Below are 20,641 nucleotides of genomic sequence, written 5' to 3' on the forward strand. Positions count from 1 at the left end.
TATTTTGAAGTATGTTGGCACTGCTTGAATGATGTAGCATGCTGTTAGTTTAAATGCATCATCCCGCTTTGACCCACTGGTGCTTTTAATTTGAATCTTTGCATATGCGTGCAAGAGAAGTAGCCCTGGAGCAGAAGACGGTATTTTATAGTAGCTGGGCTACATGTTTTCTTTGTGGGCATAATACAGTAATATTTTGTGTGTGTCTGTGTTTGTTTTTGTGTGTGCGTGTTTATGACATCACATGGCAATATTTTCTGGTTTCAGTGCCACCAAGAAAAAGATGCAGCATGTGGCCAACATCTCCATTGCAATAATGTACATCATGTACTTCCTGGCTGCTCTTTTTGGATACCTAACTTTCTATGGTGAGGCGTGGTCCTCTATCTATCTATCTATCTATCTATCTATCTATCTATCTATCTATCTATCTATCTATCTATCTATCTATCTATCTATCTATCTATCTATCTATCAACTGAAGGGCTGTAGGCCAAAAAGAATAATAATGTTTCTATGCCCTCTAGTGGCCATATTGTACATCTAAATTTCTCAAGGTTTTTAGATCTAGTAGCATATTACAGAGTCATTCACAATGCTAATTTTTTCCTCCTATTTCTCATGTTATGCTCATACTCACATTAATTAATATACAAACAAGCAATGTAACCCAAGCATATTAGCAACAAGGACATAATGACATCAATAAAATAAAAACAATGAAAAGCAATCAAACATATTAATACAAAGATTTAGTCTAATACTTCATGGAGATATAATCCCCTAACATAAAATAATGGATTCTGCATTGACTAAAATGCATTTAAAGATCTTCTACGTGTTCCTTAAACCTGCTCTGTTTTCCTGTCCTCATGTCTTCCAGGTGAAGTGGAAGCAGAGCTGCTCCACACATACAGCCGCATTGACCCGTACGACACTTTGATTTTGTGCGTGCGTGTGGCTGTGCTCACTGCTGTCACGCTCACTGTGCCAATTGTGCTCTTTCCTGTAAGTACGCATTTAGAACTTACTGTTTATTTATCAGCTGACACAAATTGTGCTTCTGTCATATTTCATAGAAGCAGTGTGAAACAGTGAACTTTTTCTTTTTAAGGTAAGGAGAGCGATCCAGCAGATGGCGTTTCCTAATAAGACGTTCTACTGGCCTCGCCACATCGCCATTGCTTTCATTCTGCTCCTTTTCATCAACCTCCTGGTCATCTTTGCTCCCAACATACTGGGCATCTTTGGAATCATTGGTAAGTAGATCAACCATGTGACAAGGTTGTTGGGGTGGATTTACATATTAAAACACCAACATGTAAAACCCTGGTTGCTAGTAAAACTGTTTCCTTTAATGTGGCTTTAATTTGTGCCCACTTAATACACCCCCACAACATAGTTAATCAAGTACAAAAAATCCATTTTGGTGAATTGTTCTTGATCAGACCTTGAAAAAATGTGGAATTGACCATCTGCCAAACTTTTGAGCTTTAAATCATTAATATTATTTTCGGTAGTGAAAAATTGAATGTAACTACACCTGTTTTCCATTTTCTGTTAATTTCCATATGATTTATGTTACTACAGTCCTGTTAGAATGGTTTGGAGGACTTATTAAGGACCGAAGGGTGTCATTCACAGAGAATCATTTTCTGTTTTGTGTTTTCCAGGTGCCACATCTGCTCCTTGTCTCATTTTCATCTTCCCTGCTGTCTTCTACATTCGCATTGTACCCAAAGAAGAGGAGCCACTGCGCTCCTTCCCCAAAATCCTGGTGAGCATATCGAGAGAGATAGAAAATTAAGTTCAGCGTTTAGAGATGTCCCCACGCAGTATTGAGTTTTCATATTATTTTACAGTAGGTGCTTTGTGTAACACTCAAAGGAGGAAACGAGGAAAGGAATTAAAACTCCAGTTGAATATTTCATCAATTGTCTGTAGTTTGCCTGATTTTAAATATATCAGAATTAAACAAAAGAAACTGGAGTGCATTTGAGATCATTTAAAAATCTTACTGCCATGTACCTACTGAGTCTATCAGAGAGTTTCATTTTAGTTATCGTTATTGAGGAGACATCATCTGTACAATGTAAACTGTGTTTATGGAACCATTTATAAAATTCACTAATATTAAAAGTTGTACCAGCCTCAGAAATCCTACATGGATGTGCATTATAACCACATGAAGAAATCAACTCAGCCATATTTGTCTCCTGAGTACATGTTAGGTATCATATCATTACATGTATAACTAAGATCTAATGACATGGAGACTCGTAACATTTCCTATACTTAATTAATAAACTTTAACAAACTTTTAATTAATGACACCAAGTATTATTGTACTGCAGTTTTGTCACAGTTTCACCATCTGTGATGTGCCTCTCTTTAACTTGCGTTCTCCGTTTCTGCGCTCAGGCTGCCTGCTTCGCTGGGATTGGTTTCCTGTTTATGACAATGAGCCTCAGCTTTATCATCATTGACTGGACAACGGGGACCAGCAAAGCCAGCAGTGGTCACTAAGCGCCACCTTCCGTTTCTTTTTTTTATTTTCAGGTTTTATATTGTTAATTTAGTCTTGTGTTGTAATTTTACTGTTTTTACTTTGAATCACGGTTGATGTTGAAGATGCCCTCTCTTTCCCATTAGAAGGATATTGTCCACAGAGTGTAGAGTTTGGGGGGAGGGCTCTCGGTTCCTCGGCAAGTGCTCTCGCTCTGACGTGGTTGTATTACACGGCGCATCCTGTCAAACAGTGACCGTAGATCCAGGCCAGTAAGCTTTCGTGGAGGGCTCTTTGGGAATTCACTGAAAGAGCAGGTGCTGACGGTGATGCTTGGAGGCTGTGCCTTGTGAGAAAGATGTTAAAGCAAACAGAAAAGCAACAATGTAGAAAGCTGCCGTCTTTATACACCTGCACCTATGTTAGTTATGAGCATCTGCTCCTCTCACTACTCAGATCTTATCCTAAGATCATCTATAGCTCTGCAAACTCTTACTTAGATTGCAATAAGCAGCCCTCCTTTTAACTGTTGAATGAAATTGATTAATCAATAATTCTTTCATGATTCTCATGGATATTAGTATTATTATTATTATTGAAGTTATTTAAATAACTAAATATGATTCATTATGTGCAATTGCAGAGACAAGTGATAGTAAAAGTGACATTACTGGACTGATAGAAAGAATAATTCAGCATCTTTGGAACTACTTACAGATAGCTAGCACACCTATATCTTAATAGTAAATATGTATTTACAGCCAGTGCACAGTGAGTTTATTTTGGCACAAAGACTTCGAAATGTTGAATTATTCCTTCAAGGTGTGCTGCCTTTAGTTCCCACTTCCTTAACCTGTACTGCTGCTGATATTTTTTATGTTTTTCTGGAGGGGGGGAGTTAAAACCCCCACCTCTGACAGAGCAGGGTGCAAAACCACAAAATATATGGCACAGTCAGCACATTTACTATGAGATTCCTACACAACATATACTAGATGTATATTTTTTATTATTAATCTCTACTTGATGAAAACCTCTGATGATGCAGTATAGACTAAAAGCTTGATCCTCAGCTCCTGCTAACTGAGGCTAGCAATACCAGAGAGAGAGAGAGAGAAAGGGTTTTAGCCGGGAGCCTTTTCAGTGGTTTTCGGGTGTCTGGGTTACACATTATGTGAAAGAACGCCAAGATGTTCTCTTTTCCAGTGTTACTGTGTAAATCACTATCACGAATGGTACCAGAAAACTCATCTGTGAGATTGTACAGACTGAAGACGTAACTGAAATTGGGCAAGATTTCATTGTTACTTAGAAAAAGAAAATTGGGATGTGTTGTATTCGGAACATTTTACCGGAAGGAATCGGAGATAACCAAAATATCTATATTACAATGACAACAGGGTCACTTTGTGAAGTGGTTAGTAAACATTTGCGTGTCCAGCACAAGCCTGATCTCGAACAGAACGACAGGGGTTTTCTTTCTCTTTATCACTCTTGAAAAGTCGCCGCTTAGCAATAGCACTTTTCTTTGATAAGCACAACTTCTTGTAGCATTAATACAGTGAAAGGCAAACACAATATATTCGATAGATGTGATTTTAAGGCCTCTACATGACTAAATCTTAATGTAATGTAAGTGATGAATAAGTAACGTGTTGATGGCTGTCAGAAACTACTTGAAACGACTGCATTAAAGTTAGCTTCCCTGTAAAGCCCCTGTAATCATTTTCAGCTCTCGTCTGTTCTTTAAATGCAACGACTAATTTGTTGGATGTATTCTTGGAGGTTTTTAAGTGTCTGTGTTTAAAAAAGAGAAAGAAAAATCTCTATGATATATATGACCTGTATGCATTTGTGTTGTTTAACCTGCACCTATACTCTGATCGGAAATCCTCTACCATTGATATCTTAACTGTTGTTTTAAACTCCATGTGTTACGTATAAGTTGAATCTGATTCAGTGATGAAACACACGATTATTGTTTTTGTTTTGTTTTTTCTTACATTTGTAGTCAGTGGTATTTTATCAGTGGTGTAGTCGGGTCATGTCTGACTTCCTTGCTGCTTCCTGAGAGTTGTTAGTGACTGCCTACAATTTCTTTTCTTTCGTTTTTTTTCTCCATCATAATTTTTTTACACCACACTACTATAAGTGCTGTGTGGGTAACTTAATATGTTCTGTCTATTTGTTACACAACAAACCTCTTTTAATCAATTTTTATTAAATATTGTCTAGCTGTGATATGTATTTATGTATCTGTGTGGGGAAGAATCATCGGAATCAGCCACCCGTGCATAGCTTAGTGTTTTGGTATTGTTTAACCAATGCAATGGTTATATTTATCTCTGACACCATGTTTTATCGGCCATGTATGTAATGTGACATCATTAGGTAAATACAGTGAGTGTATAAGAGTTTATAAATGGTGCCCACGCACAAAAGCCTCACAACATGCAAAAAATACGCAAAAAAAAAACAAACCCGAATGAGGCATCAACATGAGGGGGATACACTGTGCTAGTGGTTAATACCAGATGATCTCTGCGGACCTCTATTTAGATCGAAGAGTCGTTAGTCTTCTCCTTCTCTCCCTCTGTGTGATTTTTGGAAATGTGTATGACTGAATAGTAACATATTAAATATTGACATCAGCCAGCATCATTTATAAATAATGTATATAAATGTATACCCTTTATATTCTATATTCATATCTAGTTTGTATAATGTAAATAGCGATTAAAGTTTTAGTTCGATTAAAAATGTAAATGTAATCATTTTCAAAGTGCTTTTAAACCTTTTTGTCCTTCAATCCATGTCTATTTTCTGGTATCTCTATATATTTTAATATGTTGCTGGCAGTTGTTGTACTGTAAAACAATATTGCAATAAAGATAAAGGGTAACATGACTCTGAGCTTTCATCCTCTTTTACATGCATCAACAAGTTTTCAGTTTTCTGTGTTTTCAGTTGATTATGAATAACCTACCTCCATGCATTTAAATGCTTACCTTCTGTAATGCAAATTTAAGTTAGCTAAATTATGTTGTATACTAAATAAAATATCAACAGCTTTAAATGAACCACAACAGCTGCGTATGTCACAGTTTAGAATAGTTGGGGCCAAATGTAGACGTGTGAAATGCAGGAATTAACTAAAAAGCAAATGTTTCATAGCTCATGTAAACAGGTCAAAAACAGCAAAGTGCCAAAGAATGAAGAAAACAGTAATACGTAATCACATCCAAAGAAATAAACAGGTTATGCACAGGGAAACATTTACAGACAACTCCACAAGGACAAAGGGGACACAGCACTGCATAAGCTTATTGCTAATACTGGATTGAACCTACCTTTGCCTTCAGAACTGCCTCAGTTCTTCATGGCACAGATTTAACAAAGTGCTAGAAAGATTCCTCAGAGATTTTGTTCCATGTTGACACGACGGCATCACACAGTTGCTGCAGATTTGTTGGCTGCAAATCCATGATGCAAATCTCTGGATCCACCAGATCCCAAAGGTGCTCTATTGAAATGAGATGAGGTGACTATGAGGGCCATATGAGTCCATTGGATTCATTGTGATGTTTGAGATGATGCAAGTGCTTTGACATGACACGTTATCCGGCTGGAAACAGAGATCAGAAAGTGTAAAAAAGTAAGTGTAAAATAAGAAATAACAAAAGGGGACTGAAAGAGACACGAACACTAACAGCTGAGATCTAAGAGACAAGGAAGCACAAATGAACCAAGCCATAAACAAAAAAGTGAGACAGAAGAATGTAAAAACATAATAAAACACAGACTCCTACTTCTAATATTAGACAAGCTATAAAACAGGACACAAAATCAGTAAAAACTATAAACAATAAAGACAGCATGAGACTCAATAATGTGTCAAAAATAAAGTTCACCATAAGAATAACAATAAAGTTTTTCACAAACTAAATATTACTAGAACTGCGGCTCACAAACTAGAGTTAAGAAGAGATCAAAACAGGAAATGAAATACTAAAAACTATATAAAACACTGCAAATAAACCAAGACTCAAATATGTTAACAAAGCAAGAAGATCTCAAAAAGAACCCAACACGTAAAAACAACAACCCTAGGGTCCATAACAGTGCTTTATAAAAAATGTTTCACAAATGCAAATAATCCCCCATTAAATAAATTTAAAAAAAAATTAATTTACACGATGTAGTTATGAATTCATTAATTACTTCATAATTAATTAATGTTACAATTTGCTAGTCATTATGACTTTTTTCAAGATTAAAAGAATGTCCACAAGGTGTCGCTATAGATCTGCAATAAATTGTCTAAAGCGCGAGGACACAATGTATGGACATTTCAGTAGAAATTATTTAGCTCGCACGGGCATAAACTGACTCTCAGTTTTGATTTCATACGGTTTCTGGATCATTTGTTATGGTCAGAAGCTGCTGTTATTTTAAAAACAGCAAACAGCAACCGTTCCCTCGCTTATTTGCATAAACCACACTGGATCACCGGTATGCAAAATACGGTAACAAAACACCTTATTTATCCTACTTTTTAGATTCCGAATATTCTGTGTGCACTTTTGTACAGACTCGTGCTTCTCATTTCTTCCTCCACACTTTAGATCAGTAAACACAATATAAGATTCGTTTAAGGTTATAACTGAGACAAATATTTTAAAAAATATGAACATAATTTTAATTTTAAGGTTACTGACTCAACTGTGTTCAAGCCCAATATCAATAGTGTGTTTACTTAGTAATGAGTAACCTTATAAATATATGTATATTAATATTTTCCTAACCTTAACAACCGTAATGTGAAATTACTGTCATTTATTTGCTCTGCTCTCTGTAAGTTACAATTTTGGGATATTAGCTCGAAATTTACCTCAAAATCAGGGCTGTGGTTGTCTGAGGCTTACCAACTGGATATGAGGCGAAAATAACGCGAATTTGATTTGGCAAAAATAAAACAACAAAAACAAAAAACAAGAAGAAAATGTTTGAGATAATGACCCCAAAATCATTTTATAATTAACACTAAGCTACAGCTCGTGTCTTTTCTTTTTTACATAAAAATCGGCTGCCCACTCGGAGCAGTCCTAATTCAAAAAACTTGAAGACTGAATGCAGAAATTTCCGACAGTTCTTGAAGGTCACCGTTCTACAGCGCTTTACCTACATTTCCCATGAAGCACTGCGGCTTTACGTCTCTCCGCAGTTCGGGTGGGAGGTGACGGCGCTGTCTGCCTGTCGGTCGTAGGGGAACTTCACGGGTGTGGCGAACGTGGTAAATCTCTTCGCAGGGAAAGAATGCGGATCGGCAACTCGGATTAAAGCAATATATAAATATTTTTTTGTAGAAAAAATAGAAATATTCACAGACAAGTGTGGTATGCATCCGGTAGCGTAACTAGCAGCAGGGATCTGTGTGCTCGGTTTTCCACAGCTGGAATACTTTTTTTTTCTAACTTCGCGGTAATTTTTCGGGCGTTTAACCTGCTCTAATGAAATACCGTAGGGAGCAGCTAAAAGTCAACGAAAAAAGTTGCTAAGCCTTTTTTTCCAGGCAGCGTTACCCACGTTAAAAATCTCCCAAATGCGGACAAACTAAATAACAAACGTGCGTATCTTTGGGAAATTCATACGTTAGTTAGAAAACCGAGTTCATTTGGGAAATAATTTGTCTTTTTTAATGATTTTGGTCCCTTCTAGCGGATGAACGGTCTCCGTTACGTTTTTCGCCACTCATCAAAAAAGGGAACTCGCCTCGCTTAACTTCAGCCCTTGTTTTTAAGAAAAGGGGGTCAGCCGTTAGTTGTTGTTTTTTTCCCAGGTGTTATTTTCCCACTAAGCAGCAGACCTGAAGCGTGCACTGGGAACCATGGGTTGTACTGTGAGTCAGGAAGATAAGTTGGCGGCCGAGAGATCTAAAATGATAGATAAAAACCTGAGAGAAGATGGAGAGAAGGCGGCAAGAGAAGTGAAACTGCTCCTGCTCGGTGAGTACAATGTCACAACACTGACACTAGGTTGCAAAAGTGGCACAATGATGGTCACGGGTGAAATGCGCAGCGTCAAAGACATCTGACAGAAACGGGCAATTTGAGCGAGTTACATTTTAACCAGCGCTATTATTAGTCCCCGTTAAGTGTGGGCTCAGGGAAAACACCGGGGCTGTTTGGAATCCTGTGGGATTTTCTCGTATGTTAAAGAGAAAACGTGGCACAATTGCACGCGTCCAAGATCTTCCATCTGCCGATGTTGCTGGGTTGTCCTCGTCTGCTTTGCCCTCAGTGTCAGAGCTGCTTTGACACAAACATGAGGGCTTCAGTGAAAAACGCATGGGAAAGTTTGGAGTAGAAACGGCACGCTAAAGCAAAGGTCCCTGCACAGCAAGGAGTTTCACAATGATTACCGTGAGATCATTTGAAAAAGTTTGGAGGGGGTTGCTCGGGATCTGTTTTTTCTTTTTAGGAGTTAGGCGTTTGGATGAAATTGACTGCTCCCAGGACTGCTAGAGCATAAACTAACTTACAACTCTTTCAGTTGGGAATATTAGCAGATATCTGCTTATGATGGATTTTCTGGATACATTTGAATTGTCTCTAAATATTTAACTCATGGTTTGCTTACCACCTTTTACTCTAAAAGCATTTTTAGGTATCTACTTAAAAAAGTTTCCTAAAGCTTTATCAGATATGAGGTTCAGATACACAGGAACAAAGGCTAATGGGATTTCTCAATGGCTGCTGAATTAATCCATATAAATAAAAAGTTGAAACTCCAATTATTAAGTTAAGAATTGCATTTTTTTGTGTTTTTGTGTGTGTTTTTTAATTTATTTATAAATTAGAGCAGTTCTTGGTGGCACCTTGCTGAGCATATGACCGTCTTAAAACTGATATAGGTCTGAAACAAAAAAAAGAAACTTCAGAATATTTTCTCCCAGAACTGAAACATATGTTTAAAGAAAATCGACAGCCAAGCAGAAATTTTCAGTTAAACATGTCCCGCGTGGAGCCACTAAGAAATATATAAAAACCAAACAAACATCACTTCTTGGCAGTGTTACATCTTTTTCCCCCTACAGTATAAATTTGCACCACTCTCACATATAATCCGTTTAACTTAGTCATTTTAGCTGTCATGTACTTTGTTGGTTGATCACAGAATTACAAATTTAATTTGACACCCTCTTTCTGGACAGAGCAGAAAATTCTGCTTGGTTTGATGGGGAACACATGCTATCTTTTTCTCTCCTGGGTCTTTGAAGAGACGGCTGGTTGTTGAGATGTGCCCCTGGTTAGAAGGCTAATTGCATACCCTGCTCTGTACTGGAGGTTTCATATCAGTAATTACTATCCGCTGCAGTGTGTGAGGGTTGAGAGGAATTACAGGAGAGGTCTGAAAATGAACTGAGGGTTGGTGAGTTTCTACGTAAAGAGCATGGGCGGCCGGTGTAGCAGTCTCATCACCTTTACCGCTGTCACATTCTGCCACGACATGGAGACTGCACTGCCTTCATTTCTTTGAAAAATGCACACTTTTTCAGTTTCAGGACAGTCAAGAGGGAGCTCTGCTTCATACGACTTTGATTAAAATACTTTGCACTCTCACAGATAACACAGATGCACATTATTTGTGGTAGGTATGGCATAGTTGGTCCTACATGAGAATCTTTTGAAATATTAAAACAACACAATATGAGGAAGAAAAAAACAGAAAAAAACCTTTCCTCTGACATGCTTCACCGCTCAGATCTCTGCTGCTCAGCAGCACAGCTCAGTCATAGGGCAAAACGTCAGCATTAATATCCATACCAACTCTATGAATGAATCGCATAACATTTAGTAATTAACCTACATACGGGGACAGGCCCAAATCTCATTGTAATTCCTATTTGGATCAATTAAAACGTCCCTTTTTTGTTTATATTAATTAAATTGGTGTAACAATGTTGCATCCTATAAACAGTTGACTGAAAAGTGGTACAAGCAAACAAACAGAAAACTCATATTACACCAAACAGAGTGCCACTTAAACCGTGGGTCTTCCGCTCATTTGATATTTGAACGTGTCACAACATGCTTTGGCTTTCACATGCATAAAAACCTGAAATGTGTTGTGGGGAATGTCTTTCCGCCTAAAAAAGTCAAAGTTACATTCCAGCTATTTAAAATGGTTTATAGTTGTACGTCAGCAGTTCATTCAAGACTAAACAATGCTCATCTTGATAACAATTTCGCACCCTTAATAGTCACTACTTCCACTCTCCTTTTCTGCCTGTTGTGCAGGTAGACTTGAGTTGGTGACAGGTTCAGTTTAATGGATTAGTCTTTCATTGAGCATGTAATCCTTTGACTGAAAAAAATGATTTGTGACAGAGGTGTCTTATCACAAATCCAGGTAATCTTTTTTTTTTTTTTTTTTTTAAAGCTGTCGGCTGTTTATACACATAAAGTCTGTGCCCTTGATGGCATGCGGGTAAGCTGTCGGTCTACTAAACGGAGCAAACTGTAGACCGTCTAAGATGAGTGGTGGGGGTTTGGGTTCAAAGACGCCTCGGTTTTAGTTGCAGGCAGGGGCGGATATGACAGATCTCCTGTTATGTCAACTTTGATCATTTCTTCCTTTCAACAAATGAAACAAATTAGTCAAACAAAAAAATCCATTCAACACATTGATTTGCTTGGTTTGTAGTTAGCGGCCCAAAGTATGCCAAGAAAATATCTCCTACTCCATTACACCACCACCCCCATCCTGAACTATACAAGGCAGAATGGATCCATGCTTTCATGTTGTTAATGCCAAATTCTGACTCTACCATCTCAATTAGACATTTTTTTTTAAATCCTCTATTGTCCATTTTTGGTGAGCTCATGTGAGTTAAAAGTAAACTGTAGCATCAGTTTAGTTTAATTTGCTGTGTGTGGTCTTCTGCTGCTTTAGCCCATCCGCTTCAAGGTTCGACGCGGTGCGAGTTCAGAGGTGCTCGTCTGCATGCTTTAGTTGTAAGGAGGGTTTGTTTGAGTTATTGTTGCTGTCCTATCAGCTGGAAGCAGCCTGGTCATTTTTCTCTGACCTCTGGCATAAACAAGGATTTTTTTTTTCATTGGATATTTTCTCTTTCTCAGACAATTCTTTGTAGACCCTAAACTTTTCCTGTGTTGGAAAATTCCAGCAGATCAGGAGTTTCTGATATGCTCAGATCAGCCTGTTTGGCACGAACAGCCATGCTATGTTCAAAGTCACTTAAATCACCTTTCTTTACCGTTTTGATGCTTTGTTTGAACCTCAGCAGATCATTTTGACAACGTTCGCATGCCTAAATGTACTGGCCATCATTATGAATGACAAATTCTTTAAGCTAGACACACACATGATATGAAACCAGTCATTTTCTGTTCCTCTTTTACAGCTACCCTTTTCAGCAACATGCACAGATTAATTAGCAGTCATCCTCATGCACATTGAAGTCTTTATCATGGAGTTGGACTTTAAGTAAGCATTCAAGCATTGTTTGGATTTTGTAGATTTGTTTGATTAGAAGTTATTGCAATATTTTTATGTGTTTTACTACCCTTGAGCCCCAACTTGTGGCACCCGTTACCCAGTACTTGTGAGTAACGGTTGCTCATTCTTTTATTAGTTAATTAAAAAAATACATTTTTAATGTCATTACAATGAAAAGACAGAGGCAAACCTGCGAGGATGAAGATTTCTTCCCACTGAGCTTCATTAGATTGTCCCCGCTAGCACATATCTTCAGAGGCAGTTTCCAACTGTAGGTTCCTGGAGGAAAACGGTTACTTTATCAAAAAGTTTAAGAGAAATGAATGTAGCTCTCTCAAAGCGTGGCACTGCAAAGTATCGATCACAGAGTGAGGCTGCAATTTGTGAAAACTGCAATCTAAGCAGATCCAGACTGGGAAACCTGAGCTATTGCAGTTGTGATAGTAGAGAGCAGGAGTGTACATCTGAACTGATTATGTGTTTGCCAGTTGGTGTTCAGTGTGTTTGACTGCTCTGCAAAAACACTGCTAGCGTGCTTCTTATTATTGCACAACGTGTAATACTCAATTTGTTTCATTTGCTCTTCACCTTGCTCTCTTCTCACCACATTACAAATAAGCGAATTATAGAAACACACACACAAAAAGGCGAGGGGGCAATTTAGCAGTAACTCTCCAAATTTAACAGAATTTTCCAAAACCCTGCATTTATTTTTAATGGTGTGCACCCGATCCTGTGCTCAAATGAAGACTTAATTTTTATGAACACGTATTGCAAAGGTGAGTCTTCAACAGGATCACCTATTTACTGTACACGTGCCCGATGACTGCACAAGGTGACGCGTTCTGCCGTTGGTCAGTTCAGTGTGGTCAGCACTGAGACAGAGTGCCTCCCTCTTATTAAAGTCGATGGCAAAGCTTTAGTGGATGTGTCGTGTAATCACAGTTGGCTCATTACAGAGACCCGGGTTTCTCTGGAGAAAACAAGTCAGACTGACTCGTTTTACAGGAATGAACGTCCGTTTACTGAACTTCAACTTCTTGGAGACATATTGGCAGAAATGTGCCTGTTCTGTGAAATGTATCAAGTGAGCTGCTGCCCTGTGTTTTTGGGTGACTTGACCTTGTTTACTCAACAGTCTGCACCACAGTGCTGTCCAATTAACTGTATGACGCACTGGATGGCAGATCTGTGAATTGGTATGTGAAAGGGTTGAATATCCTGCAATTACAGGGAGAGCTCTGAAGATAAAGCCTGTTCCTGCAGACTGCATGTCTCAGTACAGGTCCACTGGGACTTGGCTTCACTATCCTCTTTGCTCTGGAAATACTGATAGCTTGGAAAATCTTCTACCATCGTCTTCTGAGTGTCTATCCATAGCTCATATTTTTGCTTGATTGTTACACAGTTCCCACTGTTTCTTAAAATACTACATTAGCAAAGAGCTGAAAGCAGCATGTCGACATTTTCTGTGTGAATGTGTGTGAATAGTAGCTGTTTTTAAAATGCATCCTTCAGGTTGTTGCAGCTTAGTTCTAGATATCACAGGGTGTGAAAGATGCCAAACCAGATCACAAGCCTCATTTGTGTGCATGCCCATTAGCTTAGATAAAAGAGTAAGGAGGAAGTGGCTACTGCACAGCGCAGACAGTCCGGCACAGACACAGGAATTTAGCATTTTGAAACAGTTCCTGCCGGAAACAGAAAGATGCAAAATAAGATGAATGAATGATTATTTTTAAAGGATTGGGTAAATTGCAAATACAATGAAATGAAATCCAATTTAATCTCAAGGGAATCCATTCATGTTTATTCAGATTTGTCTTGTTATATGTATAGTGTCTTTGATCTTATCCTCTGACGCTTAAGTTGTAGACCCTGTACAGTAGAGAAGGTAAGCATTCAACCTTCAGGTGTTGAACCATGAGTTCATTTGTTTTCCCAGAATTTATGTAATTACCATCCATGATCGTGTGGTTGGTATTTGTTTTTCCTTGTGAGTCTGTGTGCGTTTCATCATGACATGTCCTTGAGACACCTGTTGTAGGGGGAACTACTACAAAGGCAGTTTTGACTACTATGACGCATGTTTATATGGTTGTCTGTGGATTGATTTGGTCAAAATTGTGCAACATTTCGTCACAATTAAGATGTTTTGAACGTCCCATTATGGCGCTGTCTTTTCTTTCTGGGGTGGCGTTACTCTGGTATTTATTGATAGAATGATGAACTCTATGTACAGAGAAATTATGATTGAAACCATAAAAATAGTAGGTTTGACTGACGACAAAGCAATGGAGAGCTAGGGGTCGGGACTTTCTTGGGCTGATCATGTCATTAAGCACACACACACAGTAAATTGCTATCCCCTCCCTTCCCCACCACAATCCATTTCCTTTTTCTTTCCATTGTAGGAAGTGATCTCACTTCATTTCCCCTCCATTCTCATTGGGTCATCCTGTCATTTTTCTGCTCTGGTTGTTCTCGTCCTCCTGAGTTCCAGGGGGAGCATGCACCATCAGCTTTGAGCCTATTTAAACTGGAACAGCTTAAGTACACTTGAAAAGCCAAATGTGGGGGAAAAAAAGGGAGACGGGGGCACTTGGATGATTGGTGAGATTGGGATAAAATTAGGTTGAATTAAATGTAGGATAAAATCATTGTAGAAAAACTTGTGGGATTATGAGTGGAGATCTAAGCTGAGAGAGTGGGCCCATAGTTCAGGTCAAACTTGGTATGCGCATCATGGCTTCTACATTCACCTGTAAATGTCCCCGCTGTGCTTGTTCACAGCGCAGCCTCAGTTTGATCCGCTTTGTCTTATCTTTTAGTACCTTGTGTTTTCAAGGTGGTAGCACGCAGAAAAAACTTCAGGAGTGGACAAATAGAGACAGCGTCTAGATGATAAGAAGGTTAGCTACATCCGAAATTTAATCTTGCAAAATGTCACAAACAAATGAAATGACTGTATCTCTGTTTTTTGTAACTAGTGACAGTGTGCTTCTGTGATGTGAAAGGATAGTGTAGTGACATTGTCAGGAAACAGACTTTAGAAGAATGGAGGTGTCTCTCTCCCAGGAGTGCATGTTAGAACTGTTTTCCTTTAGTGTTTCACACTGTACTCCATCCTCGCTTCTTTAAAGTCTTTCAGTATCTGGTAAAAGTTTGTCTACGATGTCATTTGATCTCTCACTCTACAGGCTTTAAGCTGATGCTGACCTCTGTTTGGTGGTGTTGGTTCATTAGAGCTGTATGCTGTGGAGAAAATGCAACAAGTGAGGTGACTAACATAACTTAAGCTGAACGTGATAGATGGTGGGTTTAGTTTACATGTTACAGTGGGCGAGGGCACGTTTTGTTTTGTTTTTCTCCCACAGAGGATTCAGGGTACTAATATTATGACAGCTGCACTCTAAATGTGCAGTTTCTATGGTGCAGTATTATTGTATCTGCTAACCTCTCCACTATCTGGCAGATGGACAAATAAAATAACTACATGTGTATTATCCACATAATTTCTCTCCATTAAAACCACAGTAAAAGGTAATTAATTTTCCTGCCATGTAGACAGCTATTTTTGTTATCAAGTCCTGTGTAACAATAATACTGTTTTACACAGTTCTGTCCTCTAAAAGATTCCTTGAAAATCTACCAAACTGAGGTCAACAGCAGTAGAGTTTCATTAGAGCACCAAACTGAAACAGTTCATGTTGCTACACTCATGTGGTTTGGCTTTGTGAAAAAGAACAGTTAATTATTAACATAAAAAAATGATAGTCATGGTTGCTGAGTTGCTTAAGTCCCATCTTATCCTTTTTTTAAAAAAAATATCTGAACACATGCTGAAGTTGTGCATTGCTGCTAACCTTGCAGCAGCTGAAACCTCTACTGCATTCTCCTCCCCCTTATCAGACGACCTGAATGGCTTTTTTAATTGCTATACTGACCTCACAAATATTAATATTGCCATAGGATTCATGTTGGTTCTGCAAAATTAATTTTCCCTGGAAATGTAGACTGGAGTGTCTAATAAAATTAAGGATTTCTTCTTGGAAAATTACTTAGTAACTCAAAAAAAAAAAAAAAAGCAGTGGAGCACACTGAAGAAGAATTTTAGATAATCTCATCCCTTTGAGTTCAAAATGCCATTACTGTTTTATTCCTCCCATATTCTTGAAGAGTTTTCATGAAAACCATTCAGAATATTCTTATTCTGCTTATTAAATAAGTAAATAATTTAAATTTTTTTTAATATAAATTTAAGTCAGTACCCCGAATTACCTCAACACCCCCCCCCCCCCCCCCCCCCCCCCCAGTGGTGATGCTCCCTCCTTCATGGTTGCTAACTGTGCAGATGCAATTGATGTCATTTCCTGTTTCAGTACCAAACCCCCCATCCCCCATCTCTCACTTCCTCTTTTAGCTGACTGCATGTAAAAGAGAACTAGATGCAAGCCTTTTGTTTGACGGGTTTGAGGAAACCAGCACTCCCATCCTGTGTCAGTTGCTTGGTTTATGTTGGCAAAGTGCAGGCACGGCAGTGTGTCGCAAAGAGTTAAACAAGTATATGTGACGAGCTTTTTAACAAGTTTTATGAAGCATTTCTGTTTCTTATTTAAAACCGTATGCTTAAGGAAAATAAAAGAAGAAAGTGTGCAGACACTAACAAAAAAAGAGACTGACATATGACTTGCATACCCCTTAATTGGCCAGTAGCATAGTGTGTGTGTGCATAGTTGAACTGTAGTTGTTAAGTGTTTGTGATACTAGACGACTGCTATAAATGATCTTTTTCACATAATAGTCAGATTTGACTGAATACACCCCTCAAGCTAAAAAAGGTTTTTTGGAAAGAATGTGTATGAGCAATAAAGTGTGTTTGTACTTTGTGTGTTGTTTTGTTTTCCACCCCATAAACATTCACTCTTAAAGCAGCAGGGCACAATTAAGACCCCTGGGATTTTTTTTATAAAGAAAAATCCTTGGCAGCATAAGTTGGGTTTTGCCACTTGTTAGTTGTGTATGTTTGTGTGAGTGTGTGTTATTGAGAGCTTTCGTGTGGTGTATAATTTGGCAGGAGGAAAGCAGTGTGACATTCCCTCAAACATGACATCTGAACTTGTGTTCAGTTTCATATCAGCTCCAAAAAAACAAAAAACCTTCCTGTGAAGGAAATGTGTTTAGTAGGAAGTGCTTATTAAATTATGTATAATTAACGGCAACAATAGAAGTGTTTTCTAGTTGATTTCACAACCTTTTAGACTATACTCTCAGTAGCTGTGACACGTTGTCTGGATGATGACATGGTGATTTATTGGTTTTTGCATGTAAAAGCATGAAGCTGTGTCCCCTCCTCTGTCCACTTTGCATGTAGAGGCATTACATAAATAGAACGTCTGCTATTAAAAGCGGGTGGTGTTAAAGTTTTTCGTAAAATATTTAGCAAAGTAAGATAAGTGTCAAGCTATGTGGTAACACATATAACATTTATATAACTGCAGCTTAGTGTCAGAGTACTGATTTATTTAGGGGCTGTAACTGTAATAAGGGGGAGGTATCTCACTTGTATGAGAGAGAGATCACTATCATGTTTTGAAAGGCAGTCTGTCAGCTTTAATTCAAGTTGTTTCACAAAAACAACTTTTTGTGCTTAGTTCCCAATGTAATACCAAAAGTAATTGGCAGATTAGCTCTGTTCCTTCTGCACTTGGTAACTATTCAGTGGAACTCTTAATATGAGAGGTGACAGTACAAGTGAAGGAGGCCATCATCAGCTTGCAAAAACCAAATTAAACATGTCAGAGACAGCAAAAACCTTAGGCCCAATCCACACCCTGGTACATGCTTAAAAATAATGTATCGGCCAGGTCAGCAACCCCAAACATCCTGAATGATTGCAGAAGACAATTAAAGTGGATGATGAGAGAATTATTTCTGTTAAGAAAAGCCCTTTACAACATCTAATCAAGTCAAGAACACTCTGAAGGATGAAGGTGTATCATTGTTAAAGTCTACAATCAAGAGATGCCTTTATGAATGGAAATGCAGAGGGTTTACAACTGGTTGCACTTGGGAACAGGAAGCCCAGATTACACTTTGCCAAGGAAAATACAAACGAAAGAACAAAAAACATCTAAAAGAGTCTGCACAGTTTGGGGGGGGGGCAAAAACGTAATGCGAACATAAGAAGCCACGATTAACTTCTACCAGATTGATGGGAAAAGAAAAGTGTGGCAAGGCATGGGGAAAAGCTCATCTGTCAAACATGTGGGGGCAATGTTATGGTAGAGGGATGTATGGCTGCCAGTGGAACCAGGTCACCAGTGTTTATTGATGCTGTGACTGCTGATAAAAGTTGCAGGATGAATTTTTAAGTGAACAGAGCTATACCATCTGCTCAGATTCAACCAAATGCTGCAAAACTGATTAGAAAGTGTTTCACAGTGCAAATTGGTAATAACTCAAAGCATACAACTCAGGAGTTTTTCAAGGTAAAGGAAAAAACCTATGACGTTAGCCAAATTCTTATCCTTAGAATGCTGGAAGTATAAAGTAGATATTAGGTTATTGTTACTATAAATCCTAACCTAGCCTAAAACTGACACCCTAGCCACTTTCTACTCAAATAACTGTGACTGCAACAACTACACCAATGGCTCATGCTCACTTGTCAAATATCATTGAGCTGAAGGTTAGGAAAACAAATAAGTGGAGCACGTGATGGTTTTATTTACGTTATTCCAAATTCCTTCCCTGAGACACAGTTGTTTAAGTGTTACTTAATGTTGGTGTAATTCAGGGGTCGGCAACCTTTCTGATGACGAGTGCCATTTAAAATTTCCTCAGAAGTCAGTGTGCCACATGATTGCATTATCAATAAATTTAATAACGCTCTATATGAACAGTTACACACTATATAGAACCACTATATAGAACCAACTCCATGAACACGCACAGCTATGGATTCCAGCTGCTTCGATGTTGCATTAACTGGTGTTAACTCAGCCAGTAATGCGAGACAAATCTAGCTGCTCATTAAAGATTTCTGGGTTGATCAGAAAAGAAAACATTGGTCCAAACACCTGAAAGTCCCCAAAACGCATTGTGAATTGTCTTGAGTCTACGGATGTATCCGTGTATTTCCGTGGTGCTGATGCTGCGCTGAGCGGAAAGCTCCTGAAGCTTTTGAAGTGTCAGAATGTGGAAAGCTAACAACGTCCCTCTTACCAGTAGGCCAAGTTATTTTTAGCCAATTACAAGTTGAATCTGGTAGTTGGGGTTGTTAGCTAAGATACCGTCATTAAGAAGCGGCACAACTAATGTGTCTATGCGAGCTGATTTGTGATGTTGCACCGCTGGCGCGACCATTTATTTTTTGATGCACCTTCTCAGATTAATTCACTGCGTGTCGTGCCCAGGGCTGGACTGGGACAAAAAAACAGCCCGGGCATTTTGACTAGAGACCGGCCCACCAGGTATTAAAGCCATAAAGCCTTTGAATGAAAACAAACGCTGTTGTGACAGTGATGTACAGTCTTGTTGGTATATGTATGATTTCTATACATTTTACGTCAGATAAAAACTTTGGTTGTAAGCTTCAGATAATTATTTAATAAAAGCGAGACATTTTAAATGAGAATAAGAAAGTATTTCTTTGTGCCCCCCTCTCCCTGTTAATGCCCTACCTGGCCCCCTGGCAAAACTTTGCTAGACCCGCCCCTGCACAGTTACCAGCTGTCAGCTACTTAGAAAAGGATCCTGGTGTTATTTGTCTCTCAGAAACAGTTCATAACTTCCCTTCAACTCATTCATGTCACCTAAAAGGTGAACCTGTTTCTCCATCACCTGTTCAGCTCTGATGATTCAGTAAGGACATCTCCTGGTTTCATCTTCATGTTTCCCTCTCACCAGATAACCAAACTGACATAATGACCAGCAGCTTTTACAGCTGTGGCTCCAGCAAACATCAGCTGATACTAGAAATTAATATGAAATAAATTCTAACAACAGCTGATCAAGCTTAAACGTGCTGCTGTTATTTAACGCGACCTCCGCTGGTTTCCTCTTTCTGGTGCAAAGTGGGAGATAAACAAACAAGAGAGAAAAGCCGATCAGCTGATCATTGATCAGTTTAATGATTGAAGTAGAAACAGGAGAGGGAGGGGGGAGAATGAGAGAAGAGGCAGCTTTGCAGCGTAACGACAGAATAACTCCAGGTTTGTGTCTTTTTCCATTCCAGCTGAAGTACGGGACAAACTGTGTTCCTTTTCAGCTCAACACGAAACGCATAATATTTTCTCTGAATGCGGGACAATTCCGTTTTTACAGGACGGTTGGCAACTCTAGTAACTAAGCTTATGAATAAAATAAAGTTCAACATCAGTAACTTCAAAGCACCCACCCAGCTGTATAGAAACTCCGTCGTGCTAGCTAGCACGCAGTACGAGTTATTGTAACTGACTGTAAAAAGTCAGCACAACGAAAATAAAATCCACCTAAACTTGGTTCATATCTGACCCAGATGGACTGCAGGTCATAACTTCTTACCTGAAGTTCAGTCCACCTGACACTCGGACCGGCGGCCGCCTCAGGTCTCCCCTCTTACCTCCCCTTTGT

General features: G+C 38.7%; 2 protein-coding genes across 3 annotated transcripts in view; both read left to right on the forward strand.

Moving 5' to 3' along the window:
* LOC120731616 (sodium-coupled neutral amino acid transporter 3-like) overlaps positions 1-4,970 on the forward strand; it is a 34,186-nt gene extending 29,216 nt beyond the window's left edge. For both annotated transcript variants that reach the window (XM_040028714.1, XM_040028715.1), the window contains 5 exons: positions 268-368; positions 884-1,008; positions 1,115-1,259; positions 1,674-1,777; positions 2,422-4,970. In XM_040028714.1, the coding sequence (XP_039884648.1) occupies positions 268-368; positions 884-1,008; positions 1,115-1,259; positions 1,674-1,777; positions 2,422-2,526 (580 nt within the window). In that variant the 3' untranslated portion in view covers positions 2,527-4,970. The remainder of the gene's footprint in view (positions 1-267; positions 369-883; positions 1,009-1,114; positions 1,260-1,673; positions 1,778-2,421) is intronic.
* A 2,782-nt stretch (positions 4,971-7,752) lies between these two features.
* Positions 7,753-20,641, forward strand: part of LOC120731617 (guanine nucleotide-binding protein G(i) subunit alpha-2-like) — a 55,308-nt gene continuing 42,419 nt past the window's right edge. Inside the window, exon 1 of the mRNA XM_040028716.1 lies at positions 7,753-8,511. Coding sequence (XP_039884650.1) covers positions 8,394-8,511 — 118 coding nt within the window. The 5' untranslated portion in view covers positions 7,753-8,393. The remainder of the gene's footprint in view (positions 8,512-20,641) is intronic.

This window comes from Simochromis diagramma, unplaced genomic scaffold, assembly GCF_900408965.1.
Source record: "Simochromis diagramma unplaced genomic scaffold, fSimDia1.1 OVJJ01000483.1, whole genome shotgun sequence".
NCBI lineage: Eukaryota > Metazoa > Chordata > Actinopteri > Cichliformes > Cichlidae > Simochromis > Simochromis diagramma.